The 24,639-nt window shown below is 43.8% G+C and overlaps 1 protein-coding gene across 1 annotated transcript in view; it reads right to left on the bottom strand.

Moving 5' to 3' along the window:
* The window catches only part of LOC120935621 (CD2 associated protein), a 191,625-nt gene that overhangs the window by 59,471 nt on the left and 107,515 nt on the right, over positions 1 to 24,639 (bottom strand). Inside the window, exons 4-5 of the mRNA XM_040347672.1 lie at positions 13,856 to 14,003; positions 4,536 to 4,636 (exon numbers count right to left, since the gene is read on the bottom strand). Coding sequence (XP_040203606.1) covers positions 4,536 to 4,636; positions 13,856 to 14,003 — 249 coding nt within the window. The remainder of the gene's footprint in view (positions 1 to 4,535; positions 4,637 to 13,855; positions 14,004 to 24,639) is intronic.

Raw genomic sequence — 24,639 nt, 5'->3', positions numbered from 1 at the left:
ATAATAGGAATTCATAAGGTGGAGGAACTTGTTGGTGAATTGGAATTCTAGACACATTTCACTTGTTTATCGATTATGGAACGCTTACATTAGTGTCATGATAGTGACACCTGGACTCCCTGAACAATTTTATTTAAAAGCGCAACATCATTTTTTTATCTTTACGATTATATGATAATATCTCACGTTAGTGGTGCAGCTACAAGTTTTTAATTGTATATTGTGATATCACAAGCGCAGTTTTATTTTGTGTTATAATAAAGCTTACATGTAGGTGTAGCGCCCCCTTACTTTCAGTATGGGCACTACGCTAAAGTTAGTGGGGAATGGGATTGTTATTTTGCTCCCATTCACAATTTGCTAAATTTTGGGCTGCCGTCATTCCTGAACTGTCCTGTAGGTCAGCCTGCGCTCCAGGGGTGTCGTTTCCACCCCTTGGCGACAGGTGGCGCTAGAGGGGTTCTGGCAGAGCCACTTTTCCCCAGCAGCCAATTGGAGGAGTTTTCCCTCGCGGGGCATGCTGGGGGAGGGTATATCTGTGGCAGACGTCATTTTGTGTTCTTCGCGGGTTCCAGGTGCGGCACCCACCTTTAGGGTGTGCGCATCCAACGGACCCCGGCGATGGCCTTCCAGGCCGGGGTGGCATGCTACGTGGAGCTCCAACTTGTTGAAAGGGGCCCCAGTGACTTACTGGGTCCCCCACTTTACTGAGAAGATCCCAGGCTGGGTGCCGTTCGATGGGGGGGTCGGCTTGAGGAGAACCCGGAGGCAGGTTGTCCAACAGAGCTTGAACGAACCATCGGGGATCTGGTGACCGGAATGCCGACAGGTACTATTTGCTGTCATCCGGTGACCTATGCTTAATCTACTGGGAAGATTCGCTCAATTCACCTATTTAGCTCATTCAAGTAATAGGCCTGTGGCAGAGGCCCTAGAGCCAGGTCTGTGGCAGAGGCCTGTTCCTCCCAGCAACCTAAAGTGACACTCCGGCTGCCATGCTTGTGGCAGAAGTCTGTCCGGGGGCACTTCACCCACTCTGGCTAGAGTGGCGACGAACTGTATCTACTACTATTGTGCTACTGAGAGCAGGATTGCTCTGTTCATATGCAGCCCTGATACCGCAAGTTCTCTATCGCTTCATCAACCTTTCCTTCCTACTCCATGTTGATGTTGGCTATGTTGGGCCGAAAATAAAGCATTTGAAAACCTTCATTTATTGACTGGACATTCGCTCACTACTCTACTCTACTCATCAATTACACCCCTAGACAACATTGAGGTAACTTAATACGCCGATCCCAACAACAATCAGCGGCTCCTTCGGGGGTAGCGCTACATACGTAAAATAAATATCTCCTAAATGTGCACTGTATATGATATAATCAGAGAGGTTATCCCAGTTTGGCTGCAAAATAGACTTTAAACTTCACTGCACAGAGCAGATAAGTATAACATGTTGGTTAATAAAAACCAAGCTTTACAACACTTTACCTGGGTTCACATCTACTTCATACCATAAGAGAAGTAATATCAGAAACACTGCCACCAATAACACATGGTTAACCTATACAGCAAATGCTCCTACTCAACAGTCCAAGGCACATGACTAACCCCAGCAGAAAGGGAATTATTTGTGACATCAGCTTAATATATTTGCTGTGCCCTAAGGGTTCTCTGTCACAGCAAACTGCTAAAAGCACAGAGGTGACAACCCAAACTGATACGACTATTAAACGGGTGGGTGTACAAGTCCAAGCATTTCTCACAGCACCTACTAGTATTTATTAGGATATATAGAAATAGATATATACACACACACACACACACACACTCACTGGCCACTTTATTAGGTACACCTTGCTAGTTTATTAGGTTGGACCCCCTTTCCCCTTCAAAACTGCCTTCATTCTTCATGGCATATATTCAACAAGGTGCTGGAAACATTCCTTTAGAGATTTTGGTCTTTATTGGCATAACATCTCGCAGTTGCTGCAGATTTGTAGCTGCACATTTATGATGTTAATCTCCAGATCCACCACATCACAAATGTGCTCTATTGGATTGAGATCTGGCGTCTGTGGAAGCCATTGGGGAACAGCGAGTTCAAGAAACCAGTGGTGAGATGATTGGCGCTTTGTGACATGGTGCATTATCCTGCTGGCAGGAGCCATCCACTGTAGTCATAAAGGGATGGACATGGTCAGCAACAATACTTTTATGTTTACGTCAAATTCTGACCCTACTATCTGAATGTCACAGCTGAAATGGAGGCTCAGACCAGGCAACGTTTTTCCAAACTTATATTGTCCAATTTTAGTGAGCCTGTGCAAATTGTAGCCTCAGTTTCCTGTTCTTAGCAGAAAGAAGTGGCACCCGGTGTGGTCTTCTGCTGCTGTAGCCCAAGGTTTGAGGTGTTGTGCGTTCAGAGATGTACCTCGGTTGTAACAAGTGGTTATTTGAGTTACTGTTGCCTTTTTACCATCTTGAACCTGCCCATTCTCCTCTGACGAGGCATTTTCCTCCACACAAATGGTACTCACTGGATATTTTCTCTTTTTTGAGCATTCTCCATAAACCCTAGAGATGGTTGTGCGTGAAAATTAGAAGTAGAGCAACAGTTCCTGAAATACTCAGACCAGCCTGTATGCCAAGTTTAAAGTCACTTAAACCCCATTTCTTCTCCATTCTGATGCTCGGTTTAGCAAGTCATCTTCACCACACCTAGATGCCTAAATGGATTGCGCTGCTGCCATGTGTTCGGCCGATTAGCAATTTGTTTTACCAAGCAATTGAACAGGTGTACCTAATAAAGTGACCAGTGAGTGTGTATATATAAGTAAGGTGGGACAGACTGGTAGTTGGAAACCATGCATGAGACACAATGGCTATTGTCAATTAAGCCCCTAACCGATATACAGTCACAAACGGCATTAGCATTCTGCAGTTTCAATTCCTACTTCTTCCAACACCATGGCTTAAATATGGGGCTGCTCAGAATAATGATCTGTGAACTTTACGTTAAAACCAACAGGGGTCACTTACTCCAGATTTCCTGCCTTAGTTTACATAGCCAACACCAAACCAAACCAAATCCTAGGTAGGCGATTTTAGGATTACCTAGGATCCAGTGATTCTGTGTCAGGCAGTAGCAACTGCAGGAGGGGGGGGGGGGGGGGTATTGGAGCAGTCGACAATCGCTGATAAGTCGGGGGAGCGGTGACATCACCCATAGGTTCTCATGTCCCAGCGCCGTTGTCAGTGCTCCCACCTCTCCCCTGCAGGGGCAGCTGGCAGACACAGGGAAGCCAGATCATGTGACAGCACCAGAGCAGGCTGAAAATAGCCAAGTATGTCTTTTTACACAGGTTAGCCAGTATAGATTTTAAGAGAGGGAATTCTACTTTAGTGTTTATGTGGATGAGCGTTGTAATCCTGTGCATGAAAAACACATTAAATATAAGTCAGAAGATTCTTCTTAACTTCTGTGATGGTAAGTAGATGATCAGTGGTCTCCAACCTCTCCAGCACCAGGGACCGGCCACACATAAGGCAACCCCTTCTGGGGAGAAGGGTTTTGTTGGAGGTACAACTTGTCACCTTAGGAAGAGGGGGTAGCCTAGATCTCACCAGTGCTCTAGGAGTTCCTGTGCCTGGCCCTGCTCTGCCCCCTCCCTTTCTCCTTTTCGTGACCAGAGAGAGATGGGAGTAGTGGTGCTAGGAGAAGGGGAGTGAGCACCCTCTGGTGGTCAGAGAGGTTGGCTCACTCTGCCGCTGGATCCACTGGCCGGCATTGGTCCACGGGCCAACCCCCCCCCCCCCCCCCCCCCAAGTAGATGTCAGAGGTTTCGTCTCAACTGTTTTGGGTTGAGTTAGTTTGGACACAGCAGGCGATATTGAGACGTATCTACTTTGCAGCCAAGCAGGTTAACACAGGTCTTCTTTGTATTTTGTGTTGATCTGTAAATGTTTGACAACAGCCAACTAAACTGGCCTCACAGATTCAGAATTGTATTTCTGCATGTGTGGAGGGTAGGGGTGCTTTACAGGAAAGTCAGAATTGGCATACCACATGTACCTTGAGTTCTGAAGCTCTATTTATAAGGGCTAAAGCTGTAAACACACCTATTTATTAGTGGGAATGCTTTAATAAGCATTCCCAGTATTGATATCCGTAAATTTATTATTCTTAATTTTAATTTTATTCCGTACGTTTTTTGGCTCTGCGTAACTTCTGCATACTTTCAGCTATTGAGACCATTCAACTTTTAAAATGTTGACCTGGGTGGGGGGGGGGGGGACCTCTTGAGGGGGGAGGGGCGACCAGGAAGTCAGGATACGCTCTACTTTGCAGATAGAGAAAGGAGCTGTGTGTCCTAAAGATAGTGTAGTGGTTATGGTGAATGGCTTTGGTGCGGGCTCAGCAATTCAGCATTCCCACGCGCATTTTCCTCAGGAAATGCATTTTCTAGTTACATGTTGATATTGATTTAATTTTCCAATTAAGGGGAACATTTTAATCCTGATCTCCCACATACCTCTTCTGTGATTTCCAGGACATTCCCAACTTTGAGTTCCAGTTCATCTTCATTCTGTGGAATGTAGTCAAAGAGAACTTTGCATTGCCTCTTTTTAGATTCTGAAAACAAGACAAAGTGGCATTAGAAAGTGACATTTTAAAGTACCCAACACAACCTGTTCCATTAGTCATTTTTTTTTATTCAACCAGGTTGAACAAATAAAAAAATATGACCCAATTTCCCCTTTTAGACAAATCGAGGTGGATGGGGGATTCACTCCTGCTGAACTATTGTGTTCTGATATCAGGGAGATTTCCCCTACGTCAGAATACAGATCAGTGCTGCCAGCTATAGTCGGTGGTGATGATCAACAATTAGGAAAAGCCCAATAGGGTCGGTAGATCAACTTCTGTACAACCATTGTCACCATACATGGATCAAAACTAAGCCGGTCCCTGCTGGACCAGCCAAATTTCAATCCATGTATGGCCGGTTAAAGCAATTCAATTAATCATGTGATTAAAAATAAATAAAATCAAATAATCAAGCCAGGGTCATCCTGACAGACAGCATGTCAAATACATCAACAGATTACATTGACCACAATAACTTTACCAATACCCGTTTAAAGGGGAGTTCCAGCCTTTTGGTGTTTATTAAAAGTCAGCAGCTACACTTTACTTTTAATAAACAGACACTTACCTGCTCCACTCTCCCCTCCCCCCCTCTCCGGCCAGGAACTCTGCTTTAATAACAATTAATGTAATTTAACAAAAGAACACACATTCCACAATAATTATGCTGCTACAATTAGGGTGCAGTAATTGCCTCTAGCATTGCCCCCATTTCTTGTTGCTGGAGGCCGCTATTTTGTTGGAACCCAGCTTGTCACTTCCTTATTGGAAAATATCCCCTTTTCCTTTGTCTCAAAAAACTGTGTCACTGTTCAATTAAAATATGTACATTTCCAGCCTTGATTATATGTGTTGGTCATAGGGAGGCTGACAGAAGCTTTAGGGCAAGAGTGAGTACAATCCTCACATTTTTGTAAATATTTTATTCTATCTTTTCATGTGACAGCACTAAAGAAATGACACTTTGCTACAATGTAAAGTAGTGAGTGTACAGCTTGTATAACAGTGTCAATTTGCTGTCCCCTCAAAATAACAACACACAGCCATTAATGTCTAAACCGTCAATATTTTGTGTGGCCACCATTATTTTCCAGCACTGCCTTAAACCCTCTTGGGCATGGAGTTCACCAGAGCTTCACAGGTTGCCACTGGCGTCCTCTTCCACTCCTCCATGATGACATCACAGAGCTGGTGGATGTTGGGAGACCTTGCGCTCCTCCACCTTCTGTTTGAGAATGCCCCACAGATGCTCAATAGGGTTTAGATCTGAAGACATGCTTGGCCAGTCCATCACCTTTACCCTCAGCTTCTTTAGCAAGGCAGTGGTTGTCTTGGAGGTGTGTTTGGGGTCGTTATCATGTTGGAATACTGCCCTGTGGCCCAGTCTCTGAAGGGAGGGGATCATGCTCTGCTTCAGTATGTCACAGTACATGTTGGCATTCATGGTTCCCTCAATGAACTGTAGCTCCTCAGTGCCAGCAGCATTCATGCAACCCCAGACCATGACACTCCCACCACCATGTGTGACTGTAGGCAAGACACACTTGTCTTTGTATTTCTCATCTGGTTGCTGCCATAGACGCTTGACACCATCTGAACCAAATACGTTTATCTTGGTCTCATCAGACCACAGGACATGGTTCCAGTAATCCATGTCCTTAGTCTGCTTGTCTTCATCAAGCTGTTACCGGGTTTTCTTGTGAATCATCTTAAAAGAGGCTTCCTTCTGGGACGACAGGCTGATCCCCCCCCCCCCCTTAAACTTTTGCAGTAATGTTGGTAGCACTCATACGTCTATTACCCAAAGACAACCTCTGGATATGATGCTGAGCACGTGCACTCAACTTCTTTCGTCGACCATGGCGAGGCCTGTTCTGAGTGGAACCTGTCCTGTTAAACCGCTGTGTGGTCTTGAAAACTGTACTGCAGCTCAGTTTCAGGGTCTTGCCAATCTTATTATAGCCTAGGCCATCTTTATATAGAGCAACAATCATTTTTTTCAGATCCTTAGAGTTCGTTGCCATGAGGTGTCATGTTGAACTTCCAGTGACAAGCATGAGAGAATGAGAGCGATAACACCAAATTTAACACACCTATGCATTTTTTAGTGCATCTTGCAGTCCATTTAACATGGTTTCCTATGGTACAAGTTCACATCTGTTTTGCAGCCGATGCATTTTAGGAAAGGGGCAGGGACTTTCCCCCCCACGATTTGAGGGTAATAAACTCCAATGGAACCGCACCAGAAACGCAAGTGTTCAGATCCTTAACAAATGAGGAGTCATCAGCTGAATGTAAAAAAATAAATACAATAAAAAATTGTCGGCAGGTCTATACCAGGCCCTTAGGGTCCAGTATGGATTCGAAGGGGACCCCAACCCCCCTCTGTCCAAAAGGACCCCCCCTATGTTGAGGGCATGTGCGGCCTAGTATGGTTCAGGAGGGGGTGGGGGGACACTCGCTCATCCCCTCCCTTTGCTGACCTGCCGGCAAGATCGGAAAAGGGTCTGGTATGGATTTTGGGGGGTGTCCCAACAGCATTTAAAAAAAATAAAAACACACATTATGACGGGGGGGCTCCTCTGAATCCATACTGGACCCGAAGGGCCTAGTATAGACCTGTTGCCAATTTTTTATAATTTCTTTACATTCAGTTGTCAGCGGTGGGGGGTCCCCTCCAAATCAATACTAGACCACGCCGTTTTTTTTTTTTTGCAACTTCTTTTGCTGGCAATTCTTTTTTTACACATTCAGCTTTTAGCGGGGAAGCCCGACAGGCTCATCGGTTGTTAAGAATGAGGCAACCAGGTATATACAGTGCATTAAGAAGAAAAACGCAAAATGCATGAAAACTGCATGCAAAAACACATAAAACACGCTAGTTTAATGATGCAAAATGCACTGCAAAACATGCCTGAAAAATGCATCAAGCGCAGCCGCATAGATGTAAATCTAGACAGACTAACACTAAACAAGTCACATGACACCGGGGAGGGAAAATGGCCAATTGTAGGGGTGCAACGGATCAAAAAACTCACGGATCGGATCGATCCTCGGATCAGTCACGGATCGGATCATTTTTCGAATCAGCAAAAAAAAAAAAGGACTAATCTTGTTACACCCAACGGAGTTTTAGATTCAGTTATTTTCAACACAAAAACCGGGTGTCACTGGGTGTCACCGGGGTCCCCCCCCCCCTCCCCTCCGATGAAGCAAAGTGTCATTTCTTCAGTGTTGTCACATGAAAAGATATAATAAAATATTTACAAAAATGTGAGCTACTGTATATGGACCGCATGTAAGTTTACACCCAGATGCAATCCGATCCACCATACGGATGGGGAATGGATCCTCAGACAGGATAGGATCGGATGTTGGAGGGTGTCAATGGACAAGTCTGTTGACATTTGAAGCTCCATAGAGGAGACTGGACGTTCCAATCAGGTCCGCTTGAGAAACATACAGATGATACCCAAATTGGTCCCCCCCCATGCTGAAATCAACAGGCTGCTGAGGGAGAAATAAGAGAATATCAGGGAGATAAGATACAACACTATCCTTATACATCTTTAGTGTCTCCCTGGCAACAGAGTTTGTCCTGTCAACTCTCCTGCTTTTTTTTCTCCCTCCCCAATCTATGTTCCATCCCATAGTGTCAATCCTGTTGCTTTCTTTCATATCCAGCAACAGTGAATCTTAATGCTGTCAGGTGATCAGGCTCTAGTCAGTGGCTCCGATTTTAGGCACAGTGTAAAGAATAGAGCAGTGGTTCTCAACCTGGGGGTCGGGACCCCCTCAGGGTTGCAATGATGATTTGCCAGGGGTCACCAAATCCTGGACTGTTCCTGAAGTCCGCACTGTTCTTCCAGCCTTTTCGTGGCCACCCAGCAGGGCTGTCATGGGCGTAAAATGAAGGATGGATGGCCGCACTCCAAACCAAACAGGTTGTCTTTATTTAAACGAACAGCAAAACATACCAGATCACAGCAACAGAAACAGGAGGATAACCGACGTTTCGCACTGACTTAGTGCTTATTCATGGCTGTCCCTGAGGTCTGTGGCCGCTTGAGTTGGGCTGTTACTAGAGCCTACGGCCACCCACTCAGTCCCTATGTAGCCGCCCATTCAGTTCACAGCATGGGTAGGGTGCAGAGACTATAGGTCAGCAGACTGGTGAGGAAAGTAAATTGGGAGGAGCTAGAGGAGATCCTAGCTCCTGATTTCACATAGGTGTCACTCACTGCTACAAGACAACACAGAGCTGGAGACACAGTGAAGGCGGAGACACAGCAAATAACACTACCTGTGATTAGAGTTGCCATTAAAAGTCCCCACTACAGTTCTCAGATCAGCAGATGACCTGGATCAAGAGCACCCAAGTTGGCTGATCAGAACTCCGTCCAGCATTGCCACTGATCCCCCCCCCCTCCCCATTCCACAGCACTGCCACTCATCCCTTCTCCCTGCCACTCATCTCATCCCCCCCCCCACCAAGAAGTAAGAGAAGGAATAACAAGAGAATACATGGAAGGGAGAGGAAAAGAGGGGGGAGGAACAAAGAAAAAGGGGAGAGAATAAATAAAGAGATAAATAAGAGAAGAAACAGGGCTAGAGAGAGGGATTGGGGGGGGTTAGGATAGAGAGCGATAAAAAGGGAAAGTAAGGAGAACAGTGGTACATTCTAAAATGTACCATAAGGGGTTTTAATATTGTACGAGTGGAAGGGACTCAGGAAAAACTAAATGTTCGTGGATTAGGGGCGCAAATCACTTGTCTTGCCTTGGGTGCCTACAACCCACGCTATGAAAATGTTACTGTTAGGGGTCCCCACAACTTGGGAAATTTGATCAGGGGGTCACTGCACTAAAAAGGTTGAGAACCACTGGAATAGAGAGTGACTGAGAATGTGAAGAGCAGGATGCATCATTCAATTTAAAACAGTATAGGCACTTATTTTTAAAGCCTTTGTTAACCCCAAAAAATAAAAAATAAATTGATCCCGTTTCTTTAAAGCATATTATACAGCACAGTGCTTGTGCTGTGCAATTTGGCCCCCTGTAACCCTAAAAAACCTTGGTGATCCTGCCAGGTTCTGCCCTCCCCCCTGTACACTGACCACGATAATCAGGGCTGCTGAGCCCTGACACAGTGGTCAGTGTACATGCATGCCTCCGTCATCCGCAGAATTTGCTCTCCTGTGTCTTCCTCTGTCCTCCTTCCCATCCCTGCCTGCTGTCAGGGAAAAATTGGTTGTAGGCCGAGCACACAGCCATTTTTTCTTGCGCTATAAGCACACACTTCATCTTTGTGAAATAATCCGTCTTTAAAGCTAAAAGGTTGACTCACCATTCATCCGATCTGCCATTCATTCAATAACCAAACACAACCATCTTATTCTCAGTTCGCCATCACAGCCACCATCCTCTGTAATGGCTTATCACGGCTCCTTTTATTCCCACAAACAGGAAGTGCTCACTGTGGCAGCTAATCACCTCCCCCATGGGAGTGGTCAACACATGATGTCCCCTCAACACAGCAAGCACCATGTAAGAACATCCCTCTAACAGGATGTCCTATACAATGAATACAATATAAGAATAGAATACATACAATGAATACAATGCTGGCGAAAGTCTTATGGGCATGTCTGAGCAGGGAATGCATGTATGCCTTGTCGCAGGCAAAGCTGTATCGCTCTTAAAACATGGACGCCCTCCGACTCCAAAAACGCTCACAAGCTCCCATATTATCGCTGATAGAATCCTTATTTTGCGCCATTCCATAGAATAATGCATATTTAGATTATACCATTATTGTAGGTGGAATGGAGGCCATCTACAGGCGTATGCTACGAATCCCAAACCATGCTGATCAGACACAGCAGAGACAAGAGCGCACATCCGCCTATAACCACCAATGTCCCCTACCAGTACTTCTGGCTTCCCCATCAAGTGTTCCCTCCCCAATATCTTGCCATAACTACAGAGCTGCAATCAGAACCAAGTTGCCCCAAGTCGCGCGACATAAGAAATTCCATTGAAGTGAATAAGAGCCGTCTTAATGTACACTACTGAAGTCGCTCCGACTCCAGAAAAGGTTCCTGTACTACTTCAAGGCGACTTGTAGGCAACTTGTACCCATTGATTTCAATGGAAGTTGCCTCCAAAGTCGGATCACCATCTTAACTGAAGCAACTTTACAGGAAGAGAAAATAGTTTAAAAAATAGCAAACCTCTCCCTCCTACAGAGCTGATTATTCTGTGATTGGCCACAGCCAAAGTCGGCTGTCTTGGAGGCAACTTTAAAGGGGTTGTAAAGGTAAATGTTTTTTCACCTTAATGCATCCTATGTATTAAGGTGAAAAAACATCTGACGGTAGCCCCGTTTTACTTACCTGACCTCTCCAAAGTCCTGCGCGCGTCCACGTGATCCTCTTCGGTTCCCAGCCTGGGCATTTATTGGCTAGGCTGGACGGATTGATAGCAGCGCAGCCATTGGCTGGCGCTGCTGTCAATCACCGCGGATGACACGGCGCGCCGGAACCGAGTGATACAGTCGGCAGCTATGCCCGCCGCTGCATCACGGGAGCAAAATCTTTCCACCATGCGAGCTTGCATGAAGGTGGAAAGCTTTTGCGAAGAGGAGCCGAGACAGCCGCCGAGGGACCCCAGAAGACAGGATTAGGGGACACTCTGAAAACCGAGCTGCACAGTGGAGGGAAGTATAACATGTTTTATATTTAAAAAAAAAAGTTGCCTTTAGTGACCCTTTAAGGGTTACTCTCACTCTAAAAGATGGAGAAACCACTATGGGATCCCTATAAAAACTTCACTGTCTTGAAACCAAACATTCCTGCACATTAGAAGATCCTTTAGCATAAATAAAACTTGTAACTAAATCTAATGAATGTCCAACTCCCTATATTTAACAGTTTAAAGTCAGAATCTTTCTGAATTTCAGTCCCCATCATACAGGGAGTGCAGAATTATTAGGCAAATGAGTATTTTGACCACATCATCCTCTTTATGCATGTTGTCTTACTCCAAGCTGTATAGGCTCGAAAGCCTACTACCAATTAAGCATATTAGGTGATGTGCATCTCTGTAATGAGGTGGTGTGTGGTCTAATGACATCAACACCCTATATCAGGTGTGCATAATTATTAGTCAACTTCCTTTCCTTTGGCAAAATGGGTCAAAAGAAGGACTTGACAGGCTCAGAAAAGTCAAAAATAGTGAGATATCTTGCAGAGGGATGCAGCACTCTTAAAATTGCAAAGCTTCTGAAGCGTGATCATCGAACAATCAAGCGTTTCATTCAAAATAGTCAACAGGGTCGCAAGAAGCGTGTGGAAAAACCAAGGCGCAAAATAACTGCCCATGAACTGAGAAAAGTCAAGCGTGCAGCTGCCAAGATGCCACTTGCCACCAGTTTGGCCATATTTCAGAGCTGCAACATCACTGGAGTGCCCAAAAGCACAAGGTGTGCAATACTCAGAGACATGGCCAAGGTAAGAAAGGCTGAAAGACGACCACCACTGAACAAGACACACAAGCTGAAACGTCAAGACTGGGCCAAGAAATATCTCAAGACTGATTTTTCTAAGGTTTTATGGACTGATGAAATGAGAGTGAGTCTTGATGGGCCAGATGGATGGGCCCGTGGCTGGATTGGTAAAGGGCAGAGAGCTCCAGTCCGACTCAGACGCCAGCAAGGTGGAGGTGGAGTACTGGTTTGGGCTGGTATCATCAAAGATGAGCTTGTGGGGCCTTTTTGGGTTGAGGATGGAGTCAAGCTCAACTCCCAGTCCTACTGCCAGTTTCTGGAAGACACCTTCTTCAAGCAGTGGTACAGGAAGAAGTCTGCATCCTTCAAGAAAAACATGATTTTCATGCAGGACAATGCTCCATCACACGCGTCCAAGTACTCCACAGCGTGGCTGGCAAGAAAGGGTATAAAAGAAGAAAAACTAATGACATGGCCTCCTTGTTCACCTGATCTGAACCCCATTGAGAACCTGTGGTCCATCATCAAATGTGAGATTTACAAGGAGGGAAAACAGTACACCTCTCTGAACAGTGTCTGGGAGGCTGTGGTTGCTGCTGCACGCAATGTTGATGGTGAACAGATCAAAACACTGACAGAATCCATGGATGGCAGGCTTTTGAGTGTCCTTGCAAAGAAAGGTGGCTATATTGGTCACTGATTTGTTTTTGTTTTTGAATGTCAGAAATGTATATTTGTGAATGTTGAGATGTTATATTGGTTTCACTGGTAAAAATAAATAATTGAAATGGGTATATATTTTTATTTTGTTAAGTTGCCTAATAATTATGCACAGTAATAGTCACCTGCACACACAGATATCACCCTAAAATAGCTAAAACTAAAAAAAAAACTAAAAACTACTTCCAAAAATATTCAGCTTTGATATTAATGAGTTTTTTGGGTTCATTGAGAACATGGTTGTTGTTCAATAATAAAATTAATCCTCAAAAATACAACTTGCCTAATAATTCTGCACTCCCTGTATATGTACAGAAATAATTGAGAGATGGGAAAAGGCAGCCAAATACTCCTTCCCCCTATGTGCCGGATTTAATCAGCATTAATAACATTTATATTCAAATACTATCCTTATCATTCAATCTTCAACTGAGACTGAATACTGAGTGATAAGCTGTCCTCTCTGCATTTCATCAATTAAACTGGTCTTGCAGAATACAATCATTCATGTCTGTCGGACACATTATTCATAACTCAGCAGTAATCTGCTAAAACACACAGCAGCGTGAATGATAACTGATCTCGGTCTATAGCTACACAAATTTTCCTTACTAGGAGTTGGGTATTGACAGACATTACATGAACAAACAGCCTCGACTTCTACAGCCACAAAATGAGCCCATAGAGGAGCTCCACAAATTCTGAAGTCACAAGGTGGAATGTATATATATATATATATATATATATATATATATATATATATATATATATATATACACACACACACACACACACACACACAAACAACACACATACATACATACACACATTATATATATATATATATATATATATATATATATATATATATATATATATATATATATATATATATATATATATATATATATTAGTTCCAGGAAGCACGTGGAGGACAGGAAGAAGTCATGTTTAGCTTTGTACATGACGGTCACATACTTTTCTTGAAGGATTTGTTGTGAGGAGGCGGTGGTCCAATCCCAGGAATGCCATACACACTCATCCGCTGCACCAGACTAGCCACATTGCCAGGTTTCTCCCTTTTTGGAACATTCTCTTCCTTTGGTTCTGTATCTTTCTTAACTTCCTGTGGGACACAGAAGTGGACAAATCAGATGACAACTCCGATAATTACGATATAATACTATAATTGCATTAAACAATTGGAACTTCACTCTCCCAACCAACATAAAAAAAAAATGAATCCTCATGTTGCTAGCCTTAAGGCTCGTACACACTAAGAAAAAAATCGGGCAAACATTTTTTCTGAAGAATTTTTGTATCATTTTCGTATAGTGTGTACACAACTTTTAACAGCCGATTCCGAATTTTCGTACGAAAATTCCCAAATGGACAAACTTCAACATTTTTCTTGTATGGGAACGGAACGAACGATTTTCGTTTAATGTGTACCGTTTTCATATAAGAAAAAAAAAAATCTCAAAAGACAGACTACGCATGATCACAAACAGAAAAACAACAAAAAAGCCTTTGTTGTACAAGAATATTCGTAAGAATTTTCATTCATCGGTTCCAATTTGCTGTGAATGTCAGGACCTGGATTTGAACCTGGGACCTCAGCTATGTCTGGCAGTGAACCTTCTCACTGAGCTATCTGGGATGCTGGACAGCTCCCTGTCTGATCTGCTGGACAAACCCATCTGATCCATGGAACATTCCTGCCTTGTGTCTTGATTGTCTTGAACCTTGAACCCCTTGCTCCTCCCACGAACTTCCTGATATAAGCCATGTCTCTGCACTTCCTCCTTGCCAGAATATTGTGCTATCTCCAGCCTATATCTCGCTCCTGTCTTCCCTGCTGCCGTCCATATTTGCTACTGCTCGTTACCGACCACTTGGCTTGTTATCGACTACGCTTCTGCCTGATCACAACCTACAAATACTTATTACCGACCCCTTGGCTTGTTATCGACTACGCTTCTGTTTGATCCTCACCTGCTTATCTGCTATTGTACCCCGGCTTTCTCACCTCCTGGTCGGGCAATCCTGAGGACCGCGACCTGGCGCTAACACGCAGCAAAATCCATCTTCACCTTCAGAAGCTCTGGTGAATACCGGTTAGCGCTTAGATTCCGCACCTCAGGTGACCCCGTGTCATCAGCCAGGGTGACCTGTTCTGCTGCTATAGCTACTGGCCTCTGAGCCTGACTCCAGACCGTGACAGTGAAAAACATGGAGAAAAATCGGACGAACGTTTGCCCGGTTTTCTTATAGTGTGTATCCCACTTTAGTAAACAGATAGGAAACTATATTGTATTTATTTTAAAGTTTTCTTTTTCATTTCTTCAGTTACTTTGTTTTTTTTTACCAAGGCAAATGATGCCATACATCCCAGGAGTCTTCAGGAGGGGAGAAGGGGGAGAAGAGGCAGAGGGGTTTTCTCAACTAAAAAAACAAACACTCTCCTGCCTGCATGCTTGATCTAAGGGCGGATGGATTCCAGTAAGAAAATGCTACATGAATCATCTGCTCTTACTCAAGATGGACATGGCCAGAAATGATAGGAGGTTGTTTTTCAAACTGATTTCTCAATAAAAAAAAAGCATGGAGACATGGATGGATGGTGGAGCTTGCTTTGAGCATTAAAAATGTATTAAAATAATGTTTGTGGTGCTCAGATAAAGAAAACGATTACACACTCAGGCCATATAGAGTCACTACAATTCTCTGCTCCTCTTTAACACTAAATCGCAAGATTGGTAAAAGGTATACGCCAATGGGCCTGCATACATACAAAAGATCAGAGAAACTTCCGATTTGCTGTTTTATCGGTGCCAGATTCATGCATTATGTATATGTATCACAAAAAAAAAAAAAAAAAATAGAATAAAAGAATACAAATTAAAAATAAAACATGGAGGTAAAAGTGAAAAAGAGCAGTAAAACAAAGTTCCTTCCCACCACTAAAAAAGATAGATGTCAAGTTTAGGGTGGCATAAATTATTTACCAATAAAGACTGTGAAGAATGTTGGTAAAAGGCAGAGAACCTGCCCATCTATAAACAGGCAAAACCATATGAACTAATATTTCTCATGTAAAGGAAATGAAATATCAAAAACAGGCCCTAAACGTTGTCATTCTCTAACACATGTCATCAGCTGATACTCTGCAAAAAGTCCCTGGATTCCAGTCTTCTCCAGCACGATGACAAAGCGGAATGTCAGTAATGTAGAAAAACAGGTGAGCACATGCTGAGACAGATCCCCTATATTGATACATTCACCTCTGTATTTACTCTTATAAGGTAGACTAAGCCTAAAATAATGTTATATAGCTAGATTCAGGATGGCGAGCGCATAGTTGCGGCGGCGTAGAGTATGGCATTTACACTACGCCGCCGTAAGTTAGCGAGGCAAGTACATGATTCACAAAGTACTTGCCTGCTAAGTTACGGCGGCGTAGCGTAAATCGGGCGGGCGTAAGGGCGCCTAATTCAAATTCGGCTAAGGGGGCGTGTTTTATGTTAATGGGGGTTGACCTGACGTGATTGACGTATTTTACGAACGGCGCATGCGCCGTCCGTGTACATGTCCCAGTGTGCATTGCGGCAAAGTACGCTGTCCTATTAGTTTCGACGTGGACGTAAATCCCTATTCACGGACGACTTACGCAAACGACGTAAAATTTTCGACACGGGAACTGCGGCCATACTTTAACATTACTATTCCAGCTATTGGATGGAATAACTTTAGGCCTGATAATGCGTTACGTAAACGGCGCATCTGTACTGCGTTGGCCGGGCGTACGTTCGTAAATAGGCGTATCCAGTGATTTACATATTCTACGCCGACCGCAATGGAAGCGCCACCTAGCGGTCAGGCTAAAAATTACACTTTAGGATACGACGGTGTAAGACACTTACGCCGCTCGTATCTGAGCCTAATTTAAGCATATATGGTTACCAGAATACGCTTAAATTTGCGTCAGCGCAGATTCTGACTTAGGCTGGCGTATCTACTGATACGCCAGCCTAAGTCTTTCTGAATCTAGCTAATATGTAAAAAAGCCCACAAAAATAAGGAACAATCCCGCTAAAACTCCAAAACATCTGGATTCTGGCCGCACTGGATTACAGAGAACAGAGAACTGTAAATGAAGCAAAGTCTCTCTTTGAGAGCAATATTTCTAGCACCAGACCTCCTCCGTATCACTAAACGGATGACCTATGAGGGCTTTTAAAGAGACACCCATGAAAAATATAGGGTATTGAAGTTTGTTGCCATTTTCACGAGTGCCCACAAATTTAAGGTTTGACATGTTGGTTATCCATTTACTTGGTGCAACCTCATCTTTTATATTTTTTTACAGAAAAATTGGGTAATTTATTGCGTTTGTGTGCCCTAGAATAACTAGGGCTTTATGAAATCTTAAGACCCAAAATGACTTTAGGCAAAACATGCAAAAACTGCTCTGGCAGCAAAAAGAGTTAAAGGGTACTTGAAAATTATTTTTTAACGTTAGATTTTTGGAGTGAAAGGACTTCACTAAAAACCACATTCGCTGTTAGAAAATAGTTGTTTGAGATGCTTCCCGATCCTTTGAATTTGCTCATCACTAGAGCACAAATCACAACATGATTCACGCTTCGAAACAAGTTTGTTTTTCTGATGGACACTGCGCTGGTCCTAAGGAGCTGCGGGCAGGAGTTTTAAGGCAGCGGACTAGGCCGTAGCCACGGCCTCGCCTAAAAAATCCAGCTTGCGGCAATCCTGGGAAAAAGATGGATTTGGTCTAGCCCGCGGCGTCAAGCCTCGCGGCCTTTTCCCAGGATCACGGCGAGCAGGATTTTTTTAGTCTGTGGGGAAAAAAATAAAAAATAAATCGATTTGGTCAAAATCTGGATCGATTTAACCTCGCAACTCGATTCAAATCGAATTTTTCCCCAGCCCTACTCATCACTACAGAAAGTGAATGTCTTTCTTCCCACTAATGGCTGGAAAACCAAACAAGCATTCCTAAAAGATAAAGTGGTACTCTTCCTCCTCAATACCCGAGACAGCAGCGGGAGCCAATGAGGAGAGAGTGGGGCCGAGCCAAGCTCTGTGTTTGAATGGAAAGAGAAGTGGCTCTGGAGCGAGGGAAAGGCTGGGAGCACCAGTGGGGGACCAGAGAGGAGGAGGATCAGGACTGTTCTGTGCCAAGCCACTGTACAGAGCAGGTAATCAATAGCATGACATGTTTGTCTTTAATATCAAGTGAAAATTTTGCTAATTAAAAGTTGCTAAAAATGTCATAAAAAAAAATAATAAAAAAAAACGGATATAAATCCACTACTAATACTGTTGGTGTTACCAAGCCCCTGAAGAACACCTTTTACTCGAACCGCTTAAAGACCAGGCGCTTTCTGGCACTTTTTGTTTACAAGTTTAAATCAGTATTTTTTGCTAGAAAATTACTTTGAACCCCAAAGATTATACATTTTATTTTAGCGGAGACCCTAGGGCAGTGACGGTGAACCTTTCTGAGCTAGAGTGCCCAAACTGACACAAAACCAATACATTTTTTTAAAAGTGCCAACACTGCAATTATTAACAGCCGCAGATAATGTCCACAAGGGCCCCTCACCAATCCCAGCCACACGGCAAAAAACGCTTGCTCCGAACAGCTGTCCTCTCCCTCTCGGTTGCACGTGGATTCACAGTCTTCTGGGACTACATGTTCCATGGTGCACTTGTGCTGGCTTCTCATTGGTCCCTGGCTACAACCAATGGGGAGGAAGGAGGAATCAAGAGCGGACGGTGATGTCTGCAAGTGCTGCTCTGTCCCTGTCCAGGGCTGCATGACAAAAGGGGGGTGAGCGGGGGAAATACACTGACAGCCCGCGCGCGTTTCTCACTACTGCAGTTTCCCTGTGTGGGAGGATTAGAGAGCACAGACAGTGGTGGCGGCTTCCCAGTATAAATAGATGGGTTATAGGGTGATGGCGCTGCTTATGTTTGTTTAGTAGATGTATACACTATGTCCTGTGTGTGATACATCTACTAAACAAACATAAGCAGCGCCATCACCCTATAACCCATCTATTTATAATTTCTGGTTTCTTTGAGACCTGTCAGGGAGGCAGCAGCTTAATATTCTCCTATCCTAAGCGCGGATCCCCCCAATTTAATTGGCTTCCCAGTATAGTTGGCATGCTCACAATATACCCCAATCTTTGGGGAAAAATTGAAACACGATGTTGCGCCAAGTAAATAGATACCCAACATGTCACGATTTAAAATTGCACATGTGGAAGTGGTGCTCCAAAAAAAAAAAAAAAAAAAAGGTAAGCAGCGGGACAAGGACTAATCAGTATTGCCTGCGATCTCCCTGCAGCTAAACATTTCCACCCTAACAGACTTACCAGGTCTTGTTCTGCACTGTGACTCTGCGAGAAAATAGACATCTTGATAGAGGCAGGACTTTGTTTCCTCATGTCAGAGCTTTCCCTGTTGACTGGTGACCTAATTACTAGTGGGTAAAGAGCCAGAAAGAAGTAGAAGAGTAGGATCCACAAAAAAAAAAAAAAGAAGCAGTAGCAGGAAGATCCTTGCACTGCAGGTCCTCGGGTACAGCTTCCCCTCCAACAAGGAGAACAGTTAGCAGCACTGTAGTGACATAATTCTCTCTCCAAGTCTGGTGAGAATAGAAGTTTGAGAAAGCAAAGCCTTACACAATCTCGCAGAAACACAGCTATGAGTCTATAGAACAAAAATGCCTAAGCACACTCAAATATTAAGAAGATTCCCCCCCCCCCCCCCCCCATACAAATTTCATACAAAAAGGTAATTGTTGCCAAGGCGCAAACATTTCTAGATGTTCCTTATAATAGATAAAAAATAAGGGGGATGATGACGAGATATAAAAATAAAAAAAAAGTATATTAAGGGTATATTAAGCTACCGGCAGCTCTGCATAGAGTAGAAGCAGATCTCTGCAAAACAAGAGGGAACAGATAAGGGCACCAGCCTAGGTGTAGTAGTTTAAAAACACACATTGATTATAAAAATGTATAGTAGCTACTCACAAAAGTGGGGCTATAACTGGCATTTCTTGCGCAAGAAATCTGGGTCAGATGGAAGTGTCCCCGGCATCTGTGACAGATGATACAACGCTGTAAAGCCTGGAGTCTCCGTCCTGATCGCAGACTGTCAGCCGACAAGCTGGAAAGCAGCACGGAATGCACAGCAGACCATGACAGAGGAGTTGTCCAATCCTGCCCAAACCTCTACTATTGTAGAAGATCCCAGACTTCTTGCTCAACAAATGCCTGTTAAAGCACCACTTTTGTGAGTAGCTACTACACAATTTTTATAATTTGTGTATTTAAACTACTACACTTAGGCTGGCGCCCCCATCTGTTCCCTCCTTATAATAGATAGCAAGCCTTTAAGCCTAGTACACACAGGCCGAATGTCATGTGATTCAACAGGAACCAGGTGGCATTTGGCCCGTGTGTATGGAAGCCAGTTACGCCTAGCTTTGTTCAAAGGCTCATGACTGAAAAAGTTCTGCCGACCTGCGCCCTCAGCCCTGTCAGAACACAATAGCACAGCAGGGGAGATCGCTTTACTAAACTTTGGATTGTTATTACAGCGTCTCCGACCTGCGTTGTTCGTTTTGCGGGTTGAACAAGAAAACACTAGTGTACAAGGCTTTAAGATCCACTTTATCAGTCGGCTGCCTAAATAGGCTTTGGGATTTCACAATATTTCAGAAACTTTTAGGAGGTGGGTAATGAGCACTTTCAGAAGAGCTCATTATCCTGGCCTTAATTACCATTACCACATCCTGATAATTGTAAGTTTATCTCAAGATTTGCTCAAAGCTGCAGCATCACTTGCAACCTACTGGTTACGTGTAGGAGTTTGTGACGTATAGACAACACCGTCATTCAGGATAATGGTCACAACAGGCGCAAAGAAAGGAGGACAGGTCCCTCAGCTTCAAAGCTCCACAGTACATTATCATATACAGCCATTACACATTATACCTGGTATGGCACGGTCATCTCTACAGTATAAACCAATTCAATAACAAAGCCACTCATACCATCCCAGGCTATTAAAGCGGACCTATTACCCACAAATCACATGCCTGACGAAGGGGTCCTGTGTGGCTTAGAAACGTTGCACTTGTCGTTGTGATGTGATCTTTGTTGATCCATGGTGTGCTCGCTGGTACTACATGTACAAGCATGGAAGATGGCAAACACACAGCTCTTTGCAATTTTTTTTTTTACAGATCTGCATTACAGACCAACACCTCCTGGGACAATACTGCAGTTTTTGGTGGATATGGTGGGCTAAATCCCTCAATATACCCCTTTTCTCTTGTAGATGGTATTTGTGCATTTTCTCGTGGTAGGTGCGACCCCACTTTCTCCCACAATACCATAACAATGGTGTCACCCCTCCTGAACTGGACCCTCCAATTATGTAATTATTATATATTATAGGCTATACAAAGGCCACAAGCAACAAATTTATTTTCAATAAAAAATGTATATACCGTATACACTTGAGTATAAGCTGACCCGAATATAAGCCGAGGCACCTAATTTTACCACAAAAAAACTGGGAAAACATACTGACTCGAGTATAAGCCTAGGGCAGTGATGGCGAACCTTGGCACCCCAGATGTTTTGGAACTACATTTCCCATGATGCTCAACTACACTGCAGAGTGCATAAGCATCATGGGAAATGTAGTTCTAAAACATCTGGGGTGCCAAGGTTTGCCATCACTGGCCTAGGGTGTCCATGTGCATGCCTCACTGTGTCCATGCCTCGACTTACGTTTAACATGGGAGTCTATGGAAGGGGTGCCCAGCTTTGAACAATCGGTGCTCCCCGGCCGTAGGTCCACCAGACAACAAACTTTGCACACTTGTAGAGGGAGAGTGGGGGCTATACGTGTGCCAAGTCTGGGGTCCAGGGGACCTATGGCCGGCCGGCAACTGGTCCCCAAATCCAGGAGATCAGGCGCAAAAAGGTGACTTGAGTATAAGCCGAGGGGGGCATTTTCAGCACAAATAAATGTGCTGAAAAACTCGGCTTATACGAGTATATACGGTAAATGGTTATAATAGCTACATAGGATATTTTGTCGCTAGAGGTGAAGAATTAACTCTACTTCAGTCTGTTATCTTATACCTTATAAAAAAAAAAAAGTACCATCTTCATAGCAAACGGATGATACCCTCTGTGGACGTAATTTCCCAGAATGCTGCCAATTTGGGCACACTGCAAAGCTGCCCATAGATAGATCAAAACACAGCTAGCTCAGAAGTGACCGGACATATTTCAATCCATGTGTGGTAGTGCATGTTTGATAGAAGTCGAACATTAGCCCACTTGTTGGAGAGAAAAAAAAAAACTGAAATAAAGGGCAACGAAATCTTTGGCAGGCTTAAGCGTTAGTTAATGCCGCCCATCAGTCTGAAGACAGCGGCAGAAATAAAAAGTACTGCATGAGATATCTCCGAATTAGGGGTGGTGCAGGAACACACATGTTTTCCCGCACTTCACAAAAACGTGCCTCCTTCTGCGGAGACACACAGGAGTGGCATTAAGTTCCACACATCTGGCAAAGACGCATGAGCGCACGTAATCGCCAAAACACATGCTACCACAGAACAGTGCAGTTTGATAAAAAAATAAAAATCATTCCTGCACTCCTTTTTGCATGTTTAACGTGTGTAGGCAGCCCGTTGAGATTAATGGGCTGCCCTAAAGATGCAAAATAAAATAAAAACACGTGCTCTGACGCACCTTATGGTGTAAACGAGCCCTCAAGGCGAATATTGTAGGAAAGCTGGTATTGCTCATTAAAATTGTGGTTATTCCACAAACTTTGTGCCAAAGATCGTTCTATAACTGACTTATCTGTAATCAAAAAAGTGGTTTGCTAACAAATACAGTATACATGTGTAACATCACCTGACTACTGAAATACTACACAGAAGCAGAAATGTACATAGAGAGAGTGATGGAAAATCAGTCCAACATACAGATTTCTCTGCATTTCTTTGATCCATGAAAAATGATTTCTACAAAGATCTAGATGTGTATATGATGTGCACACATGTGAAACACAATCACCCATTTCTTTAGGCCACTGGGTAGAGTGGTCTTCAGGAAAACCTCTCTGGATGGTAGACCAAAACATCTCACAGCTCGTGTCATCTGTGACATGACAGTAGGCCTAGGGAAATACACATTTTCTGCCTCCTGTCAATGAACTATGCCAAGCAGGTTACAAAAAAGAAAAAATTAAGGTATGAATGTGTTAAAAATAGTTAAACATGAGGAAACTCCTGCACTTATGTTAGCTGTATGTCTAAATAGATTAGACTACTGGAATTCCCTACATATTAGGCGTTTTTTCAGGCACCTGGGCGCTTTTAGCGTGAAAGCAGCCTAAAGAATAGGCCACACTTTTGGTTTCATTATTGAGTAAGGGAGGGTTATAACCCCTGTCAGATTTTATTCACCATCAGTGTTCCATTGCAGTGTCCCCTTTACTTCCTGTCCCATAATTCAAACAGGAAGTGAGGAAATCTATGCAAGATAACCCCCTTTTGTCACACCTCTCAAGCCCTTTAAGAGCTTCTAAATGTTGGGAGGCAGAGGTGGGCATTTGGCTCATGTGACCGCTGTGATTGCCTGTCACAGTGGTCACATGATGGTCCAGATCGCAATTTTTATAATATATATATATATATATATATATATATATATATATATATATATCTCTCTCATTTGGGAGTTCAAAGTAATTTTCGAGCAAAAAATACAGATTTAAAGCGGTTGTATAACCGCGATGAGCGAGATGTCATCTTGCATCGGCGTGTCTTCCGGGTATTGCCGCTCCAGCGCTGTGACTTCAATACGGCAAGGTCCGGTGGCTGCCGGCCCTTTAGCCGAGGCTCCCCGCTGTGCATGCGCCGCTGCAATCAGCGGTGCATTGCGAGGGGAATATCTCCTAAACCGTACAGGTTTAGGAGATATTCTTTATACCTACAGGTAAGCTTTATTATAAGCTTACCTGTAGGTAAAAAAGTGGTAGTAATGACTTTACTAGCACTTTAAATATGTACACAAAAAGTGCCAGAAAAGGCTCGGTCTTCATTCTTGATTACACTAGGGAAGGGTTATAACCAGTAAGAATTTTATGACCATCTGTCTCCTTGCTGGGGGGAGTCAGCCTCACTTCCTGTCCTGTGACTAAACAGGAAGTGATTATAGCTCTGCAATGGTGACACAGACCTCAATATAATGACTCCGTTACATGGATGCTGAGGCTCATGCAGCGTTAATGAGGTGTTTGTTTACAAGGCTGGAGTCACCTGGAGCTCCGTACAGGCAGCCTATGCAGGTATGTCATTATAATTTTAGGTACTGTACTTGTATAGCGCCATCAATTTACGCAGCACTTTGCGTACACATTGTATAGTCACATCAGTCCCTACCCTCAAGGGAACTTACAATCTAAGGTCCCTAACTCACATTCATACACATACTAGGGCCAATACAGGATGTAATTAACCTACCAGCATGTCTTTGGAGTGTGGGAGGAAACCGGAGTACCCGGAGAAATCCCACGCAGGCAGAGAACATGCAAACTCCAGGCAGGTAGTGTCGTGGTTTGGATTCAAACCAGCGACCCTTATGCTGCTAGGAGAGGATGAGCTCCGGCGTGTTCGCAAAGCCCACGTGCAG

Source organism: Rana temporaria, chromosome 4 (genome assembly GCF_905171775.1).
Source record: "Rana temporaria chromosome 4, aRanTem1.1, whole genome shotgun sequence".
NCBI lineage: Eukaryota > Metazoa > Chordata > Amphibia > Anura > Ranidae > Rana > Rana temporaria.
Note: the sequence above shows the minus strand (reverse complement) of the source record. Positions and strands in the feature narration are given on the sequence as shown.